This window comes from Hylaeus anthracinus, unplaced genomic scaffold, assembly GCF_026225885.1.
Source record: "Hylaeus anthracinus isolate JK02 unplaced genomic scaffold, UHH_iyHylAnth1.0_haploid 12001, whole genome shotgun sequence".
Classification (NCBI taxonomy): Eukaryota; Metazoa; Arthropoda; class Insecta; order Hymenoptera; family Colletidae; genus Hylaeus; species Hylaeus anthracinus.
Window position 1 is genome coordinate 21,650,364 of NW_026534348.1, and position 23,708 is coordinate 21,674,071.

Genomic DNA, 23,708 nt, shown 5'->3' on the forward strand with positions numbered 1-23,708 from the left:
TACATACATATGTACACTAGGGTGATCCTTATTTCAATGATTGTTTAAATCTATATTATGCACCCTCTAAATACTTTGCAAACATATAAAAAAAATGTCTGGAATATTTGAACTTTTACTTTTAACATTAATACATGGCAGAAACTTTCGAAAGTTTTAATTGGAAAATACATGCAATTTTTTTCAATTGGTTACATTTTTGTTTATAACTCCGATAAAAATCGATGAAATGATTTGAAATTTGACAGAGTTATTACTTACAATAATAGGAATGTGCCCCAAAAATTTCAAATTTTTATCTCAATTATGTTCCTGTACATCAGCCCAGGAAATATGAAGCCAAATATTTTTGTAATATTATCTTAAATGTTCGAAATAAAAATTTTATTTGCTACGTACAGCTTTAGAGGGACAAGGAAATTCTGAGAAGATCACGAGAAAAATTTCATAAGAGAAAGAAAATACAAGGTAAGTCATATACAATACATCAGTAAACACCGCTTCATTATTAATTTTTTTTTTTTTTTTTTAATGGCTATAGCGTTGGCAAAAACCACTCCCACAATGTCATACGCAAAAATGATTCAGCAAGTACAATATCCCACAAAGGATCAAGCCATAGTATTGGATACAATTGAAGGTATCACTGTACAGGATTACGCAGTTGCAATAGGTGATTTGGTTCAATCGAATAACGTTCGGTACGTGTCTCGAATATCGCACGGGAGAGTGTGTATATATTTAAGTTCAAAGGAGATGGTAGACAATTTCGTAGACAAAAAAAACCACGGCTGTCTTCGTAGTTAAAGACACCTGTGGTCACGGCCCTTTAACAACTAGACACTGAGTCGGTACTAAAGAACTATTAATCTACTACACTGTGTAACCGATTTGCAGTTATATCGACACTTATTGTGATTAAACTCGCGAGCACAAGCTAATACGTCTTACTTCGATGACGGCTCGTGGGAGAATCGAGGAGCTATACTTATATTAATCTGTCAAAATTTAGCGTATCTAGAATTAAGTAGAATTAAGTCTCCGGATCCATCTATTGAAATATGTGGAATACAAATTATGAATGTAGAACCTTCTCTAGATATAGTCGTTTGCTATAGAGTTCCGGGTTGCATTCTAACGCAAACTCAGTGGAATGTAATTGTTGAAAACGTAGATGTCAATCAACACAGTATACTAGTAGGAGATTTTAATTCACATAGTAAAATATAGAATTGTAAGCACACTGATAAAAATGGTGAATGATTTTGGATTAGTATCGATAATTATAATTTATTCTTACATAATGATAATTCAGTTACGCATATAGACACATACAAAAACACGAAATCAAACATAGATCTAGTTCTTTCTTCTATGAATATAGCTGATAAAATGAACATAGAAGTGTGTGACGAAACGTGGGGGTCGGATCATTATCCTATTTTTTTTAATGTTAATGTTACAAAAAGTCTTTATAAGAGGAAGACATTTAGATTAAAGTCAATCCGTACAAATTGGGAACGATTTGTTAGAGACCTAAATGGAAAATATACGCAATTCCTTTCAGTTGAGTATGGTCATCTCCCACCTAGTAAAAAATACGAATTCTTCTACAAAATTATACTCGAAACAATAAAATTATGTACTCCCGTTAAGAAAATCCTGGACAAAAATAAGACCAGCAATGCGGTTCCTTGGTGGGATACCGAATGCAATAAAATTAAGCGACTCAGGCGTGCCTCCTATAAAAAATGGAAACATACCAAAAATCTGTGTGATTTAATAGCATATAAAAAAATGTGTGCTACAGCGAGGAAAAAGATTAAGCAGAAGAAAAAAGAGTGCTTCAAGGAGTTTGGAAAGAGCATAAATTATCGAATTGATGCTAAATATATCTGGAATAAGTGTAAAAATTTTAAAAATAAATGGGCCAAAGTTAATCCTTCTCACATATCAGAAAATGGTCAAATAGAAAATAAAATACAAGTAACCTTAAACAAAATAAGTCCACCTTGGGTCGGTACAGATCCGAATTGGTTCCCCAAATGTCATAGAAATCATTTTTTTGGTATGTATTTTGATTTTACAGGATTTAACATAGCTCTAAACTCAACAAATAGTAAGTCACCCCGGGAATGGACGGAATTGGTTATGAAATTTTACAAAAAAATGTCAACAAGATTTAAATTGTTACTATTAGATATATATATATAATGAGATGTATGGCCTTATGGATTATCCATCTAGCTGGAAGCAAGCTTTTCTTTTTGCAAGCTTTATACATTTCATAAACAAAACTGATGGAAAAAGTGTACGACCAATCACGCTTTCTTCGTGCTTATGCAAGCTCGTAGAAACCCTCATAAAAAACAGACTACAGTGGTGGATAGAATATAACAACTTGATTCCTAATAATCAATCCGGTTTTAGAAAGAGCAGATCATGCACTGATAATTTAGTAAATTTGACGTTACAAATAAATGAAGCCATGTTACATAAAAAAGACTTAATAGCCGCCTTCTTAGATGTCAGTGGAGCCTTTGATAATGTAAATAGTGACATGTTATTAGATAAACTGGCAGAGATGGGATGCTCGAATAAGATAATAAGATTTGTAAAGTTTTTAACCCATGAAAGATATATTTATACTGATGTTTTGAAGGACAAATATAGAACAGTTTGTAAAGGAGTCCCCCAAGGGGGTGTTCTCAGTCCGCAACTATGTATATATAATTTATGTAACAAAAATTTCGAATAATTTGCCCAAAAGTGTTGTCATTTCACAATTTGCGGACGACATTGCAGTTTATTCGAAAATGTCACCCCTAAAGAAATGTAGAAACATAATTGAAAAATCTGTAAATATAATTAAGTAAAATTTACAAGAATTAGGTCTCGAACTCTCACCCCAGAAGACCGTGTTAATTCACTTTAATAACAAAAGCATTCTGCCAGGACAAATACAAATCAAAATCGATGAATTTATTGCAAAGTCTAGTTACACTGCTCGATTCCTAGGTATTTTATACGATTACAAAATGACATTTACTCCACAAATAAATAAAATACAAAAGAGATGCATGAAAGCACTAAACATTGTAAAATTTTTATGTGGCACGTGTTGGGGTTCTCATCCTGAAACATTGATTATCTTGTATAAAAGTTTTGTTCGTTCTATTATATATAGAAAAAATACAGTATGCAGCGGTAAGAGCAGCTTTAGGTTACAGAATCAGCACTCCAACCAATATTCTGCTAGCAGAATCTAAATTACCATTCATTCAGGAGCGAACAAAGTTTTTGTGTAAGTGCTACCTAAGTAAGGTATTGTCAAACGCAAATTCTCCCGCCAATAAAACAGTACATAATTACTACAAAAAATGCATAAAAGTGAAGAACAAAAGAAATCGAATACTAAAACAATGTATTGAAACTTTTGCAAATTCTTTTAAGTCTATAGAAGCAAGAAATCAATACAATATCATTGCCATGAATATAAAACTATAATGACATCAATCCCAATTGATATCGAACTATGCTGAACTCTTAAAAAAGCTGAAAACTCAAATTTAATGTTGAAAACAATGCTCTCTGCAAACAATGCATATACGATATACACGGATGGAAGTAAAATTCCAGGTAATAGATATGTTGGATCAGCATGTAGATGCCCTAAATTGAATATACAAATAACAAGAAGCATTAGTGATAGTGCTTCTATCTTCACAGCGGAATCCATCGTATTAAATGATGCGTTAGACATTGCCATACAAAATGAAAGTCACGACATCTGTATATTTTCTGACTCCTTAAGCGTACTACAAAGTCTTCAAAATGCAAAAATTAATGTCAAAACAAACTCCTATATTCTTGAAATTACGAAAAAATATAATATATTTGTTCAGGATAAAATGGGTGTCGAAGGAAATTTACACACTTGATTTACGTCAAGAAACTAAACTTTATTATTCGAGAGATCAAATCGAAATATCCGAAGACTCGCAACATGGTGTTCTCATCCGGATGAGAATTCCCTTATTGGACGACTGTCTCGCTCCGAATGTAATTTGTCTCGCGAACTGACGACCGAAGACGCCTCGCGATGCCCCTTCCTCGTCCTCCTTTCTATTTTCTACCCCTTAGCGTCCAAGGGGTGCGCCAACTGGGCCCCGATCTTGGGAACAAGACCCAATCAGGGCGCCTTTCGTCCCACGCTCATCCCCGTCGCGGTGTCTTCGCCCATGGCCTCGAAACTAGGGGTAGGTGGTCGCCTGGTGACTCACGGAAGGCCCAACGCGCTCGTGCGTTTTTCCGAATTTATGCCATGGCCGGCCGCCGAACCTCGGAACTATGCGGAATTCTAAAGACCTCGAAACGGTCACATCTGGCTTGATATTGACGGCAATCAGCTACAAACCGAAAGCGACGTATTTCGCGAGTATGTCATAAACTACTGTTGGCCCTCTGTTCAGTTCTCCGCGTCGCTCGAGGAAGAATATTGATGACCCAACGGTACACGATTACAAAGGAGCCTAAATTCTGCCAACAATCGAGTTCTATCCGGAACAATATTTGTACAGACGAATCCGAACAACACAATTAAATTTTTTTGGATTCCATCGCACGTTGACATTGAAGGCAATGAGGAAGTCGATTTTTTAGCTAAAACAGCTACAGAAACTGGTGCAAATATAGTTCCACAAGTGCCATATACAAGGAAACAAGGAAATTTATGAAATGCCGATTTGGAATGTTTAGATACATATCATGTAAACATATTTCATTACCAACTACTACCAAAAAAAATCATCTTTGTTTGTGTATTGTTTTAATACACAACGTATACAAAATGTAAATAAAAAATAGTGAAACTACTGTTGTAAATATAAATTAATCGGGACGCCCGCGCCGTATAGGAAACACTTTTCAAACTACGTACTTTTACAACTGACTTTATTTCTCTTTCGTTCTCTTTCGTTCTGTATTCTTCCGCAATCTTCTACAATCTTCCGAATTCTTCTGCTGTTGCTCGGCATTTCGCCTGTTTATAAACTCTCTCTTCCTCTCTCTCATCTGCACTCGTCTCATTCGCTCAACTTCACATTCATACATTGCGCGGCTAATTTAAACAGTCTAGACCTAGACTACATAAGTTGACTACCATTATTCTAAAGGATTTTTAGATCGTTAAAACAGATGAAATTTTTAATAATTAAACATTTTTTAAGTATTCGTCACATTTAGAAAATATACAATTTTAAGGCTAGTTAAAACTTTAGAAATAATATAAATAAATGTACCCGCGGCCTTTAAAATATTCTCAATTTTAAACAATATAAATAGATTTAAAATGCTTGATATAAAATTAGGAAGTCGACAAGTCGTCCGGTACGATGAACTTAAAGAAACATTGGCTCAATAAATCGGTCTCGAGAATCTTCCTAGGAACCGTTCCAAACGATGTCCGAACGATATCGAATCTGATTGTGAGATGGTTGACCAGAACGTGCACGTCCATTGGCGCGAGACCGAGACGTGGAATCAGCGATGCAGGGAAATCAGGCAATTCGTAGGACACGAGCGTCGGCGTAAAGGACACGACAGCTGTCTACCGCTTCGACCATATAGGTGTATAGTCGTGCACTCGTAGACACGGCGTGTATACACGGATCTACGAATCGAAGTGAACCAAAGATAACAGGAGAAGATGCCCTCATGTGACGTCACAAGAAAATATTTCTAGATCATTCAAAACCATTTTATTTTGTAACTGTTCCGGATAAAACTCGAGTGTCGGCAGAATTTAGGATAAGGGAATTCTCGTTCGGATGAGAATCCCACGTTGCGAGTCTTCGGACGTTTCGACATTTATCTTTCGGTCAATAAAGTTCGGTATCCTATTTTCTTCAACGTCCCATTTTATCCTGAATAGTAACCAATAATTATAAATAAATAATTTTACTCTCGACATTTCTGTATTGTTTTTACTATTAGGGGGGCCAGAAAGTAATATCGTTTCTTTTACATTAAATTTTAACAAATAAATTCATAACAAGTTTTTATTTTTAATCAATTATGTTCGCACTCTTTACCAACAACATTTTGCTATCCAATGTGCAAATTTTCAAACTCAGATCGATAAAAATCAATTGATACACAGTCACCTGACAAATGATAAACAAGTATTGACATTTGCAGAAACGACATTACTTTCTGCTCGCCCTAATATTTTTTAAACTAAAACAAGTTATTAGGAAATAATATCATAATTTAAATGTAATATTTCAAAATTGCAAATTCCAAAATACTTTACGATAAGCATTATTTAAAATTATAAGAGTTAAAATGAACACTTAATAAAGCAAAATATATACTACAGACTCAACGTCAAAGTTCCATTGTTACTTTGTCCTCATGTGACGTCACATGGATGATTTTATCGTTGCTTCAAAGCATTTATCTGAAAACGTGTCTATAAATATACATGGTCGAAGGTCTACGAGGATCGAGGCGATCGAGTCACGACGCTGAAACTCGGCCAGGACACGAAGGAAGACGTTGTCTCGGATCAGTCACGACTTCTTATGGTACGACACGACGTGCAGCCGTGTCGACTGGGTCGAGTAACTGGATCGTGACGTGCACTCGACGTCTATCTCGATGTACTTACCCACGGTCGCAGGATATCCCCCGTACCTGGATCCAGCGTCCTCGAAATGAGGAAGTTGGATCGAACGGAGACGTATCATTGAGTAGATCCCGATCTTCATTGGAAGGTTGGACGAATAGTAGGAGAAGGTTAAACAAGTTAACCTCAGGGGACTAGGGCCGACCTACAGTTCAGTGGGGGACCAGTGTTGACTACATCGTCACAAATAATCTTTTCTTATGGCAACGAAATGGGCGCCTGGATTACTTGAGATTCCTAGTTGGATCTCGACGACAGCTGAAAGCTCGTCTCGAGATCGACCTTGATGCTGAAGACGTTTCAGGAAACCAAACTCGCTGGAGCAAGCTAGAGTGCCAAGGAGATAAGGTATAGTCGCTGGAAGGGATCATATGAGGTCGTAAACCGAAACAGTAGTTATTGGTTTATTGGCCCATGTAACTGATCCGTAGGACGACAGGGGTGTCGCGGCTCTAAACTGTACATACTGTACATGCCCACGTTACACCCCGGGGCCCCAAGACTTGATGTTTGCTACGCGGGTTTTTCCAAATTGGAAAAACCGAAAACTTTATAAAACGATAGAGATAGAGTTGTTTCTTCGAATTGCGTTAGAGTAGGATTTATGACATTCTTGGATATTGGAGTCATTAGTCCACTGGTTTTGTAATGCTAAAATGGCGCTTAAAGAATCGGAGAAAATTGCGTAGTTTTCATTCTGTTTGTCGGTTATAGTTTCGATGGCATATTTAAGTGCGTTGAGTTCGCAGAGAAAGATCGATGACGTTTGGTGCATTCTAAATTTTTGGATAGTTTGATCACTAACAATTGAGTATCCAGATCCGTTTGGAGTCTTGGAACCATCTGTATATATGTGTGAATAGTTTGTTAGACTTCCCTTTAGCTCATGGAAAAGTGACTTTAGCATAGTTGTGTCGGTTTCTGTTTTGTTGTACTTTAGTAGAGTAGTATTGATTTTTATTGTTGGTGTGGTCCAGGGGGGGGTAGTTATGGATAGATCTTTTTATAATTTTCTGTAGTTGTATATTAAATTCATTTAAGTAATTGTTTATTCTATGATAGAATGGGGGAGTGGTTCTTTTTTTTAACCGAGGGAGTAAAGAATTGCCTTGTTTGAATAAGTTATGATACACAGGGTTTTGTGGAAACGAGGCGGCTTTAATAGCGTATTTGATGCTTAAGTGTTTTCTTCTAATTCCTAATGGTAATTCGGGTACTTCACTTAGTATGCCGTTGATTGGGCTGGAGCGAAAGGCCCCTACAGTTATTCTAAGAGCTATTCTGTATAGTGTTCAGTTTCTTTAGTTTACTGGGATTGGCAGAGTTGTAGACGATTGATCCATAGTCTAGTTTTGATCTTACTATTGTTTTATATGTTAATAATAGGGTGTTAAAGTCTGCTCCCTAATCGTTTGCCGCAATTGATTTGAGAATGTTAAGTCGTTGATTGCATTCTGCTTTTAGTTTGTCAATATGGTGTTTCCATGTTAACTGGTTATCGAAAACTATTCCTAGTAGTTTAATCGAGGTTGTTTTCTTCAGAGTTGCTCTATTGAGTGTCAGTTTTAAACTTGGAGGGAGTTGGTTTCTGTTGAAGGCAATTATTTCCGATTTGGTGCTAGAGTATCTTATCTAGTGTATCTTGTAATAATATCTGGATGGTACGCGGGTTTGATCCTTTGCATATTAGGGTCAGATCGTCGGTGAATAGTAGTCCTTTGACTGGGTTTGAGATGGTACTTAGTACATCGTTTATGGCGACCAAAACTAGGGATACACTTAAAACAGAGCCTTGGGGTACGGCATTTTCTAGTATTTTTTCGGAAGAGAGTGTATTGTTGACCCTGACTTAAATACTTCGTCTGGATAGAAAGTTTTTGATGAAGTTGAGTATGTTTCCTTTGAGACCATATTTTTGGAAGATATTCAGTATTCTTTTCCTCCATACCATATCGTAGGCTTTCTCAATATCTAGGGATATAGCCACTGCATATAGCCAATTTATTAAGTGATCGTATGTTGAATGAAACTGTCGAAACCCACTTTGATATTTACTAATTAATTTGTTTGATTCTAAAAACCATCGGAGTCTATAATTTATCATCTTTTCCATTAGTGTGCACATAGTGTTTGTCAGTGCTATCGGTCGATAACTGTTGGGATCGATAGGAGGTTTACCTGGTTTCAAGATGGGAATTACTATAGTTTTTGTTCATAGTGTTGGGAATATGTCATGGGTCCAGATGCAGTTGAAGAGTGTTAGCATGTAATTAAGTGCTTCTCGTGGTAAATTCAGGAGAAGGGTGTTAGATATTCCATCAGGTCCTGGGGCGGTGTTCTTACTTTTGTTTAAGAAGTGTTGGAGTTCGTTGATTTGAAGTGGCATATTTAGCGCTGATATGATTGTTTCATCGTCGATTGTGCTTATGGGCGATGATAGGTAACTTTCTACTTCTCGTTTGTAGTTTTGGAATTCTTTGGAGTAGTTGCTATTGCTTGAATTGTGTTGGAATTTTATTGCTAGATTATCAGCTATTTCTTTGGGGTCTGTAGTAGTTGTGCTGTCGTTTTTTGTTAAGGCTGGGATCGAAAATTGTGAGATTGTACCTTTGATAGCTCTTATCTTTTTCCAAATTTGTGAAGGTGGGGTAGATGAGTTCAGAGATGATACATATTCTAGCCATGCCTGTTTTTTCCAATTCGACGACTTTATAAAAACACTAAATAAAGAAGAAAAAAATGTATAGCTTTTCTTCAAGAAAATAAATGAAAATTTTTTAGGAAAACATAAATCAAATAATTACATGGCAATAGTAAATGAACTTTTAAACACATGTAGGAAACTTGGTTACAATATGTCATTCAAATTGCATTTTCTTCATTCCTATTCGGATTTTTTTCCTCAAAACCTCGGTGACGTAAGCGACGAGCATGGGGAACGCTTCCATCAAGGCATAGCAAGAATTGAAAAACGATATAAAGGGAAAGAAATGTCTTCAGTGCCTGCAGACTATTGTTGGACACTAATGAGTAAAAATAGGGATGTAGTTTACAAGCGCAAAGCAGGACGGAATCATTTTTAAACAATATTGTGTATGCGGACATGTTCCAGGTAAGTAATCCTTCATTTTTAATATCTCATTTACACTGCAACTCAACAAAATGTAGACTATTTTCCATTGTTAAAATTTTAACCTGCGTGCGTGCGTGCGTGCGTGCGTGCGTGCGTGTGAGTGTGCGTGCGAGAGAGAGAGAGAGAGAGAGAGAGAGAGAGAGAGAGAGAGAGAGAAACATTAAGCTTTGAAATGTTGTCAATGTGGGGAGAATTTTAACGAAATTACGATAACTTGATGGTTATTATTCAAGCGCGTGGCGGCGATTTTACAGAACGCATGACGACGGCCCTGATTCACCGATATGAAGCGAGCGAAGCCTGTGCAGCGACAAACAGAATTCGTGCGTTCTAAATTAATATTGTCTGGATCTGTACGAACTAGAAAACGTTCCAACATTTGCCGCGAGTGGTTAACTTTATAACTTTTCGTTAAAATACAAAAGTATTTCGTGAAAAGTACTCGCATCGGCAACTTTTTGAACTTCGGTGTTCATTTACAGGCATTCAAAGGAGCAGATAATTCTAAAAGAATATGTCTTCGTATTCAGAAAGCACTCCTCTATCTTTCAAGACTAAATACAACTTTCTAACGTTCGTAGTTTTCAAGTAATACTACGTTTTCTCTCAAAATCGACCGTATTTACAAAATCTCGAATTTCTCGAAAACTAAGGGTGATGGAACAATTTCACTTTCAGATTCGTATTTAGGACGAGGAACCCTATAAGAATCACCTAGTTGATATCGCGGAATTTAAAAGAAGTTTAAATTTGTTGGACAGTGTTATTTGTGGTTTATTATTTGGTGACTTAAATTTTGAATATATTAAAAGACATGAATGATTCAAATGCATCGAAAGTGGCACTCATTTCATTAACAATCATTCGAGTCTGTTTGTTTAAGGAAATAGTAATTTAATTTTACTTTGGAGTGTTCACCAAAAGTATTCTATTATTTTGATGCATAGTAAGGTGAAATTTGAGAAATACTGGTTTGGAACATTCATATACATATACAGGGTTTTCGCAAAGTAACGGACCCACCTCTGATCCCGGGATCTATGCATTATGGGGAAAAATAACTCGAAACCAGTTTCAGGGGTAATCAAGTACTGTTTTTCTGTAACTTTCAATTTGACCTTGACGATAGAAGAAATTTTCGTGTTTTATTTTAGCTCAAAAAATTGAAGTTACTCATTTATTAGAGAGACCAAAAAGTAATGTCGTTTCTGCAGATGTCAATACTTGTTTATCATTTATCAGGTCATTGTGTACCAATTGATTTTTATCGGTCTGAGTGAAAATTTGCACACTAGATAGCAAAAGGTTGTTGGTAAAGAGTGCGATCATAATTGATTAAAAATAAAAACTTGTTATAAATTTATTTGTTAGAATAAATAAATTAATGTAAAAGAAACGACATTACTTTCTGGTCCCCCTAATATTTTGGTCTATAACACTTAAACTACTGAACCGATTGGAAAACAACGTCAGAAGCGATTGTGGGAGATTCGATTGCCTTTAATATGGTCTTGCGCGACCCAATCGGACGCTTCTAACTCGAGATATGGTCTAATATGTGAAGCTATCTCAGAAAAAAGTCGAAAAAAATTCAAAAATTCATAACTCGAAAACTTATCCATACAAAATTTGTTCAGTGCGATTTTCGAGTTTAGCAGACCAAAATACATAAACTTAAAGGTGATGGACGCCTGTGCAACATAAGAGGCCCACTTGGCGAAAGTGTCGACTTTCGCTGGGCCCCACGGCATAGCATAGGCTATGCTGTCACCACGTGAGTCCTTGGTGTCCCGTAAACAGACGATCACTCACCCTCTTCTCGATAACGTTACGTTTCGAAGACGTTACAAAGAGGGTGGGTGTGGGCCTGAAGACACGCTGATTGGGCCTCTTACGAAAGCCAGAATTCGAATCACCGTGTCTCGTTGACTTACGGGGGTGGCAACAGTCGAAAGCGTGACGTTTCGAGTCGTCTTCGGTTGTCACCCCAAACGACAAGTGAGATCGCTTGCGACATCGAGAACGTTCGCAACTCTCGGAACAGTCACTTGAAACACGTACGAAAAGGTCCATCGTTCGGTGTACTATTTATGGTAGTACATGTAGCTTGAAGGACAAGGTAAATGGTACATATGGCATGGAACGTGTTACTAGAATTAAGAAAAATAAAATTTTGTAATGTATTGTAATGTGAATGTTGGGTGAATATTTATATTTAAAACCGCTAGGTATGTTTATACGTTTTATAGTTGTCAGTTATGTTTGTGTTAGTAATTTATTGATTAGTCACTCATTTTGTATTTTGTATTCCGATTTGATTTTGTTTGTGATATATTGTGTGTTATCTATGAATTTTGACAGTTTTTCGCCGAACTTCGAAATAAATATCCTTACAATTTTGAATTTGTTAAATAAAATAGCAAAAGCGGAAATATGTGCACCAACCTATTAAAATCATTCCTTTTTCTTTTCGGAAAATAAAATTGTTTAGCTAGAAGTGAAAGTTGAAAGAATGCAAGCAGCATACTCGAAACGAAGGATACTCGAAGATTCGTGTTACCGATGACATCACGCTGTCAACGGGTTCTTTTGACGGGATATGTCACTTTCCGTGGGGCAGGTTTCAAGTTTTATTGGACTTAGGTCAAATGGTTTTCCAGGCCGTGTCACCTTTCGTAATTGCGCCGACTGGAGTAATCTAGTTAAGGAAAATGAAGTGCTCTCCGTGGTGACGAAATCCCAACAAGCTCTCCGCTTGAGTCTCTCTTACACTCGTTAACATTTCTTCGCTTGCTGTCACCTCATTGTCTCTCCTATACATTATTATCAATACTGAAAAGCTTACGTGTAACTGATAGTTCACTGTCCTATTGGACGATTTAGAATACAACTCAAAGCGAAATCAGGAACCTGACAGAGTTGACAGAACGAAGGACAATTTGTCTGATCGAATGAATCACCTACATTGCCAAGAGTTGCTTATTGGATTAATGACATCATCGAGCGCGCGCCACATTCGCATTTCGTGGCTACCCGAAAATAACGAATTTAAATAGCCCATACCTTATTAGAACACCCAAAGTTGTTTATAAAATAGAGAGCTGTGCTTGAACATTCATGAATAATAATTCAAAAATATTCAAATTTAAATACGCCATTGTTAAAACTGAATTATTAATAGGAGAATAAAATTCATTCAATTAGATCTACTTTATTTTTTAAATAATTAAAATTCTCCATTGTGAAATCCACGGAGACAATCAATAAAACACATGTTTATGTTTTTAAGTTTTTATCTTTATAATTAGTGTTATACTGGTACAGGTCATAGATCGATTTCTTTGTTATAAATTTAATATATTTTTTTTCTCGCATTGAGGAATCAAAAATATTTTATTAGATTTTTTACTAATAAGCAACTCGACTATTTTCTTAATAGTTCTATATTTGTAAGTTATGAAGGGAAATATGCAAGGTGAAAGGAAGGAAAGAAAGGACGGCGTCACTGTTGGTAAGTTCGATGACACCGATACAAGAAGGAACCATAATCTGTGGATCACGATTTGCACGAGGATTGAGTTCAACGAACGGTTCGATCTCCAACGACGCCACTGTCCTTTTTGGGTTCCGTTCTGAAGGTAGTGAAAGGTCGGGAATGTCGCGATAGAAGGTAACTCTGGTAACTCATCTAGATACATACCAAACAGGCAGTTTTATTGTAAATTAACTTTCTGTAGTGACGACAATTTATACAGGGTGTCTACGTATAAGTTCGGATATACACAGGGTGTCAATACTACAACAAACTTCCAACAAAAAATTACTCTTAGACATTTTCTTTGTGTCACATTATTCTCGAGTATTTTCACTTTTAATATTTTTTATGCGTTTGCAACTTAACACTCTTTAAACGGCATAACTCCACCAAATTACAGTGGAAACTTAAAACTAAGTATACCGTTCGAAAGAGTGTTAAATTTCCCAACTCCTTGATGCAAAATCAAAATTTATTACGTAGATTTAACAAGTGAAAAATTAGGTCAAACTTTACATTGTGAAAATTTCAAAAAATTTGACTTTTTCTGTATTCGTTTTTCGGTTTCAAAGACATAGCTTTTTGGCGGGCATTCTTCAGGAGAAACTTCCTCGAAATCTCAGCTTTTGAATGGTATTGTGAAACAAAAACTGTACGGTGGTATTTTAGGGAGAAAATGACGTTTAAATCCAGAAATGCATAGGTTTTTAGATGAAAATCGATATTTTTCAATATAAATCGGCTTGGCACTTTAAAATTAACTTGACATCGGGTTTGATGTATTTTTTAATGACACTCATGAAATTTAACACATTTTCGAACGGTATACTTAGTTTTAAGTTTCCACTGTAATTTGGTGGAGTTATGACCGTTTAAAGAGTGTTAAGTTGCAAACGCATAAAAAATATTACAAGTGAAAATAGTCGAGAATAATGTGACATAAAGAAAATGTTTAAGAGTAATTTTTTGTTGGAAATTTGTTGTAGAATGGACACCCTGCGTATGTCTGAACTTATACGTAGACACCCTGTATATTTAAAAAATATTACGAACTTCTCTTACAATTAGTACAAACTAACTTGTAGTTAATTTACAATTTCCGAAGAATAAAGTATAGAAAAATCAAATTATTTTGAAAGATATCTTTAGCTAATTAATTATCTTTATATCAAGTTGGCGGTGTCTACCTACTTTCAGATATAGGCCAATCGGTAGAGAATTAAAACAGCGTTTTTGTGACAAAAATAGTAAGAGCAAATCGATTGTGCAGTTACATAAAAGGAGATGCGTAGATTAATAGGTATGTGTTTTTCACTCCCAACTCTGTTCCGTTTTCTTGTTATTTACAATTTAATAGTAAAAAATCGTGATTTTTGTCTTTTTTTGCTTATAAATTTTAAACTAATGCAGCAATATCAATGCTCCAATGAGATAAAATGTAGGCGATGAAAATACCTACAGAATGAGACCTCGAAAATGAGAAAAGCCCTTGTAAAGTTTTACTAAACACGGCAGAACGCTCAATCGCGGTCGAGTGGTGGGGGACACAGCGGCAGCCGAGAAGAAAGGAACATAAGGTAGGTTTACAAGGGCTTTTCTCATACCTCAACACATTTTATCGAAAAACTAGAATATACGTTTTGTAGTACATGACGTCAACTATTCAAATCTTGTTTAAAAATAAAAATCGGTCTTACGATAATGCATACAGGCCCAATGGAAGAAAGCGCACTGAAAAATTCCGATTGCGATTGTGAGAAAATAACCTATCCGACAATCCCCGCTTTTTGCACACATAAAGAACATATCAATCATTACTTGTTCCCAAAAGGCCAGCGCTTCAGTTTAAAAAATGGCGGAGATACGAATTTTTGAAAAAATGCTCAATTTTTCGGTTTTCCAGATTTTTCTCCGTTCCTCATTATCCAATCGAGACGTTCGAGGTCTCATTCTGGAGGTATTTTTATCGCCTACATTTTATATCATTGGAGCATTGATATTGTTGCATTAGTTCAAAATTTATAAGCAAGAACGACAAAAATTTCGATTTTTTATCATTGAATTGTAAATAAGAAGAAAACGGAACAGAGTTGGGAATAAAAAACATATACTTATTAATCTACGCATCTCCTTTTATGTAACTGCACAATTGGTTTGCTGTTACTATTTTTGTCACACAAAAATGCTCTACTGATTGGCCTAATATAAGTGATTCCGCTTAGCCGATTATTATCTTGCACAGTGGATCGTACGTAAGTATTGAGCATAATGGAGATACCGAAGTGCAAAGGAATACCCAAAGGTAAATAGCAAACATTTAACAATTTACAACAGCGTGGGAGATGAGCGAGGACCAAGTGAGAAATTAATTTACGTGTGAACTTCGATTCCCCTGAATCGAAGCTAGGACGTAACACCAATAAAAATATACTCATTGCCAGTCCGATCTTTCCTGGGTAAAAAAAAAAAGAAAGTCAGTCAATTCGACGAATAGTTTCAGAGATAAAAATTCAAACGTACAAGTCGGTGTCACAAAAATATGTGACAATCGCAGATTTATTGATAGATCTGATTTGGTGAATACAAATGACAAATTGTTAGCATTTACAGTAATGTCTCGTTAAACGCATAAATTTGTCCCGGATAAGTGTACAGAAACGTTTCGTATATTTGTAGACAAGAATAGCGAGTAAAGAAAAGGGCGGAGCGAAAATACCGAGATACATCGGTGAAACAACGTAATGCAACGATGAAACGTTTTTATTATTAACTGTTTTATTGTAAAACTTTTACAAATCTCGGCATGCTAAATCTCGATATCGATCTCGAATGTTACAAGTAATCTCGATCTCGAATCACATCTCGAAATCGATACGAGATCGAGATTTATCTCGTCTCGTGCGCATCACTAAGTTTAATTCCATTCCATTGTTCTCTATTGCATTTTCCTTTATCCATGCGAACAAACTCGACCTTTAAAGTTCACTGACCCTGCAAAGATCGAGCTGATCGAAGTATTTGCGTTCTTTATCGTCACTGGAACACCTTTTCTCTGCAAAGAATGTGTTTTACTCGAGAAATTATTACTACAAACACGGCGCACATTTAACATTATAGTCTTTTTGTTATGGTTTTATTTAATAATGCGTCGATTGTATTTTAGAAAGTTCATTAGATTGCTTACGTGTTTCTGTGATATCACGGCAGTGTACGGGTTCAAGAGGAATTTACACAAATAAGCATTGGTTAATAGAACTCTTGTATCGTGTTATAAGCTACTTCTGAAAGTTGGAATATTAAGATCGATGTAATTTATGAAAGTAAAAATGATAGTAACAAACCTATATTGAATCTACTTAATGGCTTTTTTCATGTACGAAATTGATGACAATTACATTAGAGACTGTTAACAGAATACAATAATAATTATAGAGACTAAGTTCATCTGCCCTGGAATAATTGATTCCGAAGTTGTTCAGAATCTATTTCAACTTTTCCCCTTTTCGTAAGACCATGGAAGTTTCAATGAGCTCTCGAGCCTCCGTGTTCATTCAACATTCAGTACATTCATGATTGGAAAAAGTTAGACAACTTTTATATTTCCATTGACTATTCACATATAGAAACGTAAGTCTGGTCTCCTAGACAACTTTCTCCTTCCGAGTTGGAGTAGGTTTGGAAGATTCTATTGATTCTATTAGATGGACTGGAATGTAATGGACGTGGAATGGACTGGAATGAATGGATTACTGGATAAGTAATGTCGTTTTTGCCATCTTAAATACTTATTTATCATTTATCAGCTCATTGATTCTTCTGGCATTGAAAATTTGCACACTAGGTGACAAAAGGCTGCTGACAATGAGGGCGATTATATAATAAATTAAAGATAGAAATTTATTGGAAAGTTTGAATTTAATGTAAAAGAAACGACATAGTTTTCGGTCTATCTAATACAAACAAATTCTAACTACGTGCAGTAATAATTCGTGATCATGAAAATTTTCAATGCTTTTCAAACAATCATAACGTTTTGTAGATTGTTTCTTCTTCGTTTTAGTACGTCGGTGTCGGTAGTGTTACTAAATCAATTACAGCTGTCCAATTGAATAGAAAGTCACCGAGTGTCGATCTAATATACAATCGAGTGATCAATCTATTGTAGATGACAATCATCTGTATGTTTTTTAGAACGTAATTAAACGAGATATTACGTGATACGATGATGTAGTATTGTTCAGAGAAGATGTAGCAGTATTCAAATGGTGTGCCAGTAAAATACGTGCATGCTTTATTATTATATTATTTAGTTAGTTATTTAACGTCCTTATTATTCATACAGATAAAGATGTTTACGTAGAATAAATATGTACGTAATTTGTTGGGCGAAAGACATACATGTAGATATAGATAAAAAGAAAGATAAGAAAGAAGAAAGATGGATGCTGTACTTAATAATTGAATCAAATTCGTTAAGAGCTGGTGAGTAATAATGCAATTTAAATAGAAATTATTTAATACTTTTCACTGCATTTTCTCATACTTCTAAGCAATTATATCTAAAGCTAGTGTGTATTCACATAACTTAACTAAAAATTAGTTCATATTTTTTAGTGCAGTTTTAATGTTTTTCAAAGTTGGTTATACTTTTTTTCCAAAAATTATTTTATTATCGATCCAAGATGGATTTCTTATTATTTTTCGAAAAATTCCATTTTCCAAGTTGATTTTACTGGGAATATATTCACAGCTTGGTAGAACCAATTTCGCCGTTTTACTATGCAATTTTTAAGACTAACAGGTTTTTATAGAAGTGTTAATTAACATATTTGTAACAGTACGTACTTCGTTAATCGTACCTCTGTGTGATAATTGTTTAAAGTCTGGAGGCGCATTGTATGATAATTTTAATTACAGTTACAACCAAACGGAAATTCCTCCGAGTGCACGCAGCGAGAGGGGCTGGAGCTTATACTTAACGCATGAAGTAAGAAGTGTTTGTACGCATTTTGCTCGGTTTAATTTCTTGAATCGTTAGCATTACGTGTAGCAATATATTTTCATTATATTATGCAGGAAACCTACGGAAATATTGTTGTATTCTGTGACTATATACTCCTATGTCATTTTATTTTCATTATCTATATGAATCTATCTTCTTCTTTCTATATAAATAAAATCGAAGTGCTTGTCTGTTTGTTCCGGCTAATCTCCGTAAATATTCGACACCATTCGAAATTTTTGCAAACAAAATCGTAGTTCAGCATCGTCTCAGCTATCCCCAAAATTAAATATTATCAAACTTGGTTTAACTTTCTGTTCGAGGAACAAAAATTTTATGACATTAATTATTGCTATTACTATATTCGCTTTAGACATATTCATTAACACTATTCAATATCGCCGCCCCCACCAAATACTATCCCAAACCTATTCAGACAGTATTTCTTGGGGAGAGTTTATACATTAGCAGAAATCAATATGGGCGCCACTCCCCTCCAAAAAAGCCCCAAATCTAGTCACACAATATTTCCGTGTACATACTATATACATTAACTATTAATTCCTCATAGACAATAAACATGTATACATTGACAGCATTCAATATTGCCGCCTCTACCAAAAGCTAACCTAAACCGGAATAAAAAAATTTTTACATCTGCGCCGCCTCCGAAAAAGGTGCATTGCATTTAATATGATGTATTTAATACTTTAACCAAATTCATCAAACAATGGTGAATAACAATGCAGTTGAAATAGAAATTATTTCACACTTTTCACTGCATTTTCCCATACTTTTAGGCAATTATATCTAGGGCTAGTGCGTATTCGTATAAATTAACTAGAAATTATTTCATACTTTTCACTGTACCTTTTTTGAAGTCGGTTCAATTTTTTTTCCAAAAAATTATTTTATTTCACTCTTTTTAGTGGCAATCTATAACCAATAGGTTTCATGCAATAACAACAGTTATGACCAATATACAGGATGACCCAAAAACGTTAGAGGTCCTTGAAAAGACTTGTTCCACGCGGGGGGGGGGGGGGGTTGGAACAATTTTTCCTTAGCGAAAATGTTGTTCGAGGCTTCGTTAAGGAGATATTCCAGAAACAGAAACTCCCGACCAATCAGAGCGCGAGTATGCCGGAGAAGCGCCTGCGGAGCCTATGCTACTGCAGCCGCTCCACCGGCATACTCGCGCTCTGATTGGTCTGGGGTTTCTGTCAATATCTCCTTAACGAAGCCTCGAACAACATTTTCGTTAAGAAAAAATTGTTTCAAATCACCCTCCCGAAACACTCCATTCAAGGACATCCAACATTTTTTGGACACCCTGTATAATTGCACATGGGATTATCAGGAATACATCTGCAACTACATGTGAAAGGATTGATTGCGTTTGGTAAATTCCTTGTCGAGCTGCACCACAGCATAGCAATTTCGCATCAACAATGGTTTTATAAACAATAAAAGTGTCCATAAATTTTTGCAGATGGGAACATCACGAATTCATGTATCATGAAATGCGGAAGGTTCCATCGCGCTCGGTAATTTCCTCACCGAGTTACATCATATAATAGGAATTTTGCGATAACAATAGTTATAAACAATACAGAAATTCATAAATTTTTGCATCTGTGATCATTGCGAAAACCTCTCCGGCAGCAAAATGTAAGGGGTTTCATCGATTTCATCGGTTTCAGGCCAAACATACGTGAAATAGTACGCTTTTTGCGATAAAAAGTGATATAAAGTGGTACAAAATAAGACAAGGACAAATGTTTTGCTATGGGACCAAATGGCAAATGCTCTTCCAGATGCAAGATGTTTCAATCTGAGTGGTCCATCCGTCTCGGAGTAAGAAGCAAGACAAAATGTTTCTGTTAAAAAAAAAAAAACGGGTAAAAAATGACAAATCACAAAATGTTTCTTTTACGCGACCAACTGGAAGAAATATTCGACAAGATGCATGAGATTTCACTCCGATTCATCGAGCCATCTCGACGTAATCGGTGAACAGACATTTAAAAAAAAAAAAAAAAAAACAAAACAAAACATGTCGAATTGAGTAACCTCCTCCTTTTCGGAGTCGGTTAAAAATAGCAAGTATACAGTGAAATACGAACAACCAGAAAAGATATGAAGGACCGAACAAGAAGAGATTGCATTGATCCAAATCAAGTTCATCGTGCAGTGTCTTCTATATTAACACGTTTATAGAAAATACATTCAAGTTCAAGGTCATCATTTTTAACCGACTTCGAGAAGGAGTAGGTTAATCAATTCGTCATGTATATTTTTTTGTTGTTTTTGAACACTTGCTGTAGCAGTAAGTACGCAAATAAGAAAATTGATGAAATATTTGAAGAGTGCCTTGAAACAATTTATTTTCCATTACGGTCAGCCTGTATAACCTTGAATGACCTTTAACTATAGGTCATTGTATTTGTTTTGAAATGCTCTATCAGAATGTATACACTGGTGGACATAATTATAAGACACCCCGAAAATTATTGGTTTTGGTACTTAATAATGTAGTTATATTAAAATATACTTCGTCAAAAGAAAATGGTTTATTTTTTAAAAACAACTTCATAAATTTTGCAAAAAATGATAAAACATTTCTAATTTATTTGAAAATAATACAATTTCGATTGGACATAATTATAAGACACTGCTTAAAAGAAAAAGACAATGTACTAAAGTCCTGAAAATGTATACATATACAGTGGGTGTAGAATGTATTCGTACACCGATCAACTTCCCCCCAAAATTTGAGGGAAATTGTAGTTTATTAACTTCTTTTTTTATAATCAATGATATTTTACATATTCTCGGAAGTCTCTAAGATAGATATAGTCCAAACAACATTTACTAATTAGTATAATTTGTGAAATTAACAAAAGAAATGCGAAAAGTGGGTAAAAGTATAGAAGCAATAAGTATTTGTACGATTCTTATGACGAACCATTTATAGTAGAGTTTGTAATGTAAACACATTAGTTGATGCTCCGTACGAATTAGAAAACATCAAATTTCCAGTAAAGTACTTTTAGAAAAGGTTTTAATAGAGGAATTGAAGAAGATCCCACTTCGAATAACTAATAATTTATTTAATTTAATGCTTAGAAGAGTTGCAATAATTATAAAATCAAAAAGAAATCCCACGAAGGAAGTATTATACAAGGTGTTCAAAAAAAAAGCATTCAATATTTATATGGCGTATAGGGCACACTGTACTGAGTAAAAAAGCTTTAATAAACATAGGTCCAAAGGTCAACCGTTTCTGAGATATAAACATTTTTATTTGCTAGTATCATGATTGACTTACTTGCTTCCATCGCATGCAATGTTTATGTCAGTGTTTATAATTTGCGTTCTGAATGTTTCCAGTCAAGTACCGACAATTTCGTCAATTTCATTTTTTCAATTTCGTGTACAGAAATGAGCGCTGGACACGTGGAAAATCTTCTATAAATATCGAAAACTCAGTAGTAAGTCAATCATGATACTAGCAAACAAACATGTTTATATCTCAGAAACGGTTGATCTTTGGACCTATGTTTACTAAAGCTTTTTTATTCAGTACAGTGTGCCCTATACGCCATATAAATATTGAATGCTTTTTTTTGAACACCCTGTATACTTGTAAATTAATGTACATTTCTTATTTTTTAATGAAGTTTTAAAAATTAAACAGTTGCGCGAATACTTATTGCTTCAATATTTCTATCGATTAATTGTTTTTTACTTGTTAATTTCGCAACTTACATAACAAGCTATTTTTTTGTAATCTATTTATTCTAGAGATTTCCGAGAATATATAGAATGTCATTGTTTATAAAAGACAAGTTAATAAATTACAATTTTACATAGTTTTTTTGGAAATTGATCGGTTTACGAATACTTCCTACACCCACTGTACATTTTGAAATACTAATAATGTGTAGAGCCTCCTTTATTTTGAACAACTTCGATCATTCGTTTCGGTAGACTTTTAAATAAATGTTTTATATTCTTTTGATCTAAGGCTTCTCAACCTTTCAGAATTGCTACTATCAAATCATTAAGACTATTCTATTGTTTGCCACCTTCGTATACTCTTCTACTCAACTGACCCCACATATTTTCTATAATATTGAGATCCGGAGACCGTGTTTGCCAATGTATGTAGAATTGGTATATTTTGAGCTTGAAAATAATTTGTTACAACTTTAGCTGTATGAGCAGCTGCATTGTCCTGGTGGAATATGAAATTTTCTCCAGCCACTCTTTCAGCATGATTCTGAATCTGCTCTTGGACTAGTTTTAAATAACCAGTAGCTTTCATTCTGCCATCAACGAACTTAATTTCGGTCTTCCCATTATATCCGATGCCTGCCCATAACAACACAGATCCTCCACCACATTGACGGTGACTTAAAATTCTTGCTTCTTTTCGTAAATCGAGAAAATAATATCTCCAACCATCAGGTCCATCTAAATTCATTTTCTTTTCATCAGTAAAAAGCACTTTCCGCCATTTTTTCTTTCACAGTAGACGATTAAGAGCAAAATCCATTCGACGTTGTTTGTGTACTATCGACAAAGGTGGTTTAACAGCAAATTTTTTTCGTTTCAGATGCTGTGCCTTTTGTATTAGATTGTAACATATGAAGTGTCCGATTTTGGTTTATCGGTAACCTAAGAAATTTACTGTTTGATTTCCATTATGAATGCTCGTGATTTTCGCATTCTTTTCTTATACGAGTGGAAAAGTGGTAAAAATGCATCGACAGCTGCTCGAAATATCAACGCTGCATTTGGCAATGATGCAGTAAATCATCACGAACGTACAGGTCGTCGATGGTATCAGAAATTTGAAGCCAGAGATGAAAGCCTTGAAAATGAACCTCGTGGAAGGTCAGAGATGAGCATTAACAATGACCATTTGAAACTCGCTGTTGAAGAAAATCCTCGAACAACGGTTAGAGAACTTACCCAAAAATTTGACGTAAGTGCCATGACAATTTCACGCCACTTGGGTTCAATTGGTAAAAAAAAGAAGTTGGATAAATGGGTATCGCACGAATTGACCAATCGGCAGAAGTTTTGTCGTTACGAAATATGCAATTCGTTACTGATTTCGAATCAAAATGATCCGTTTTTGGATCGCATTGTCACATGTGACGAAAAATGGAATCTATACGACAACAGACGACATTCTGCACAATGGCTAGATGCAGATGAACAGCCACGACATATGCCGAAACCTGTTCTATACCCACAAAAGATAATGTTCACGGTTTGGTGATCAATGGCCGATGTAATCCATTATAGTTTTTTAAACGCTGGACAAACCATAACAGGC

At 35.2% G+C, this 23,708-nt stretch overlaps 2 protein-coding genes across 6 annotated transcripts in view; both read left to right on the plus strand.

The window, feature by feature from the left end:
- LOC128891250 (uncharacterized) overlaps positions 1-23,708 on the plus strand; it is a 256,897-nt gene that overhangs the window by 104,674 nt on the left and 128,515 nt on the right. The window lies entirely within an intron of this gene.
- On the plus strand, positions 23,070-23,651 carry LOC128890634 (histone-lysine N-methyltransferase SETMAR-like). Its single transcript, XM_054149289.1, has one exon. It carries the CDS (start codon positions 23,070-23,072, stop codon positions 23,649-23,651), a length of 582 nt encoding a protein of 193 aa, XP_054005264.1.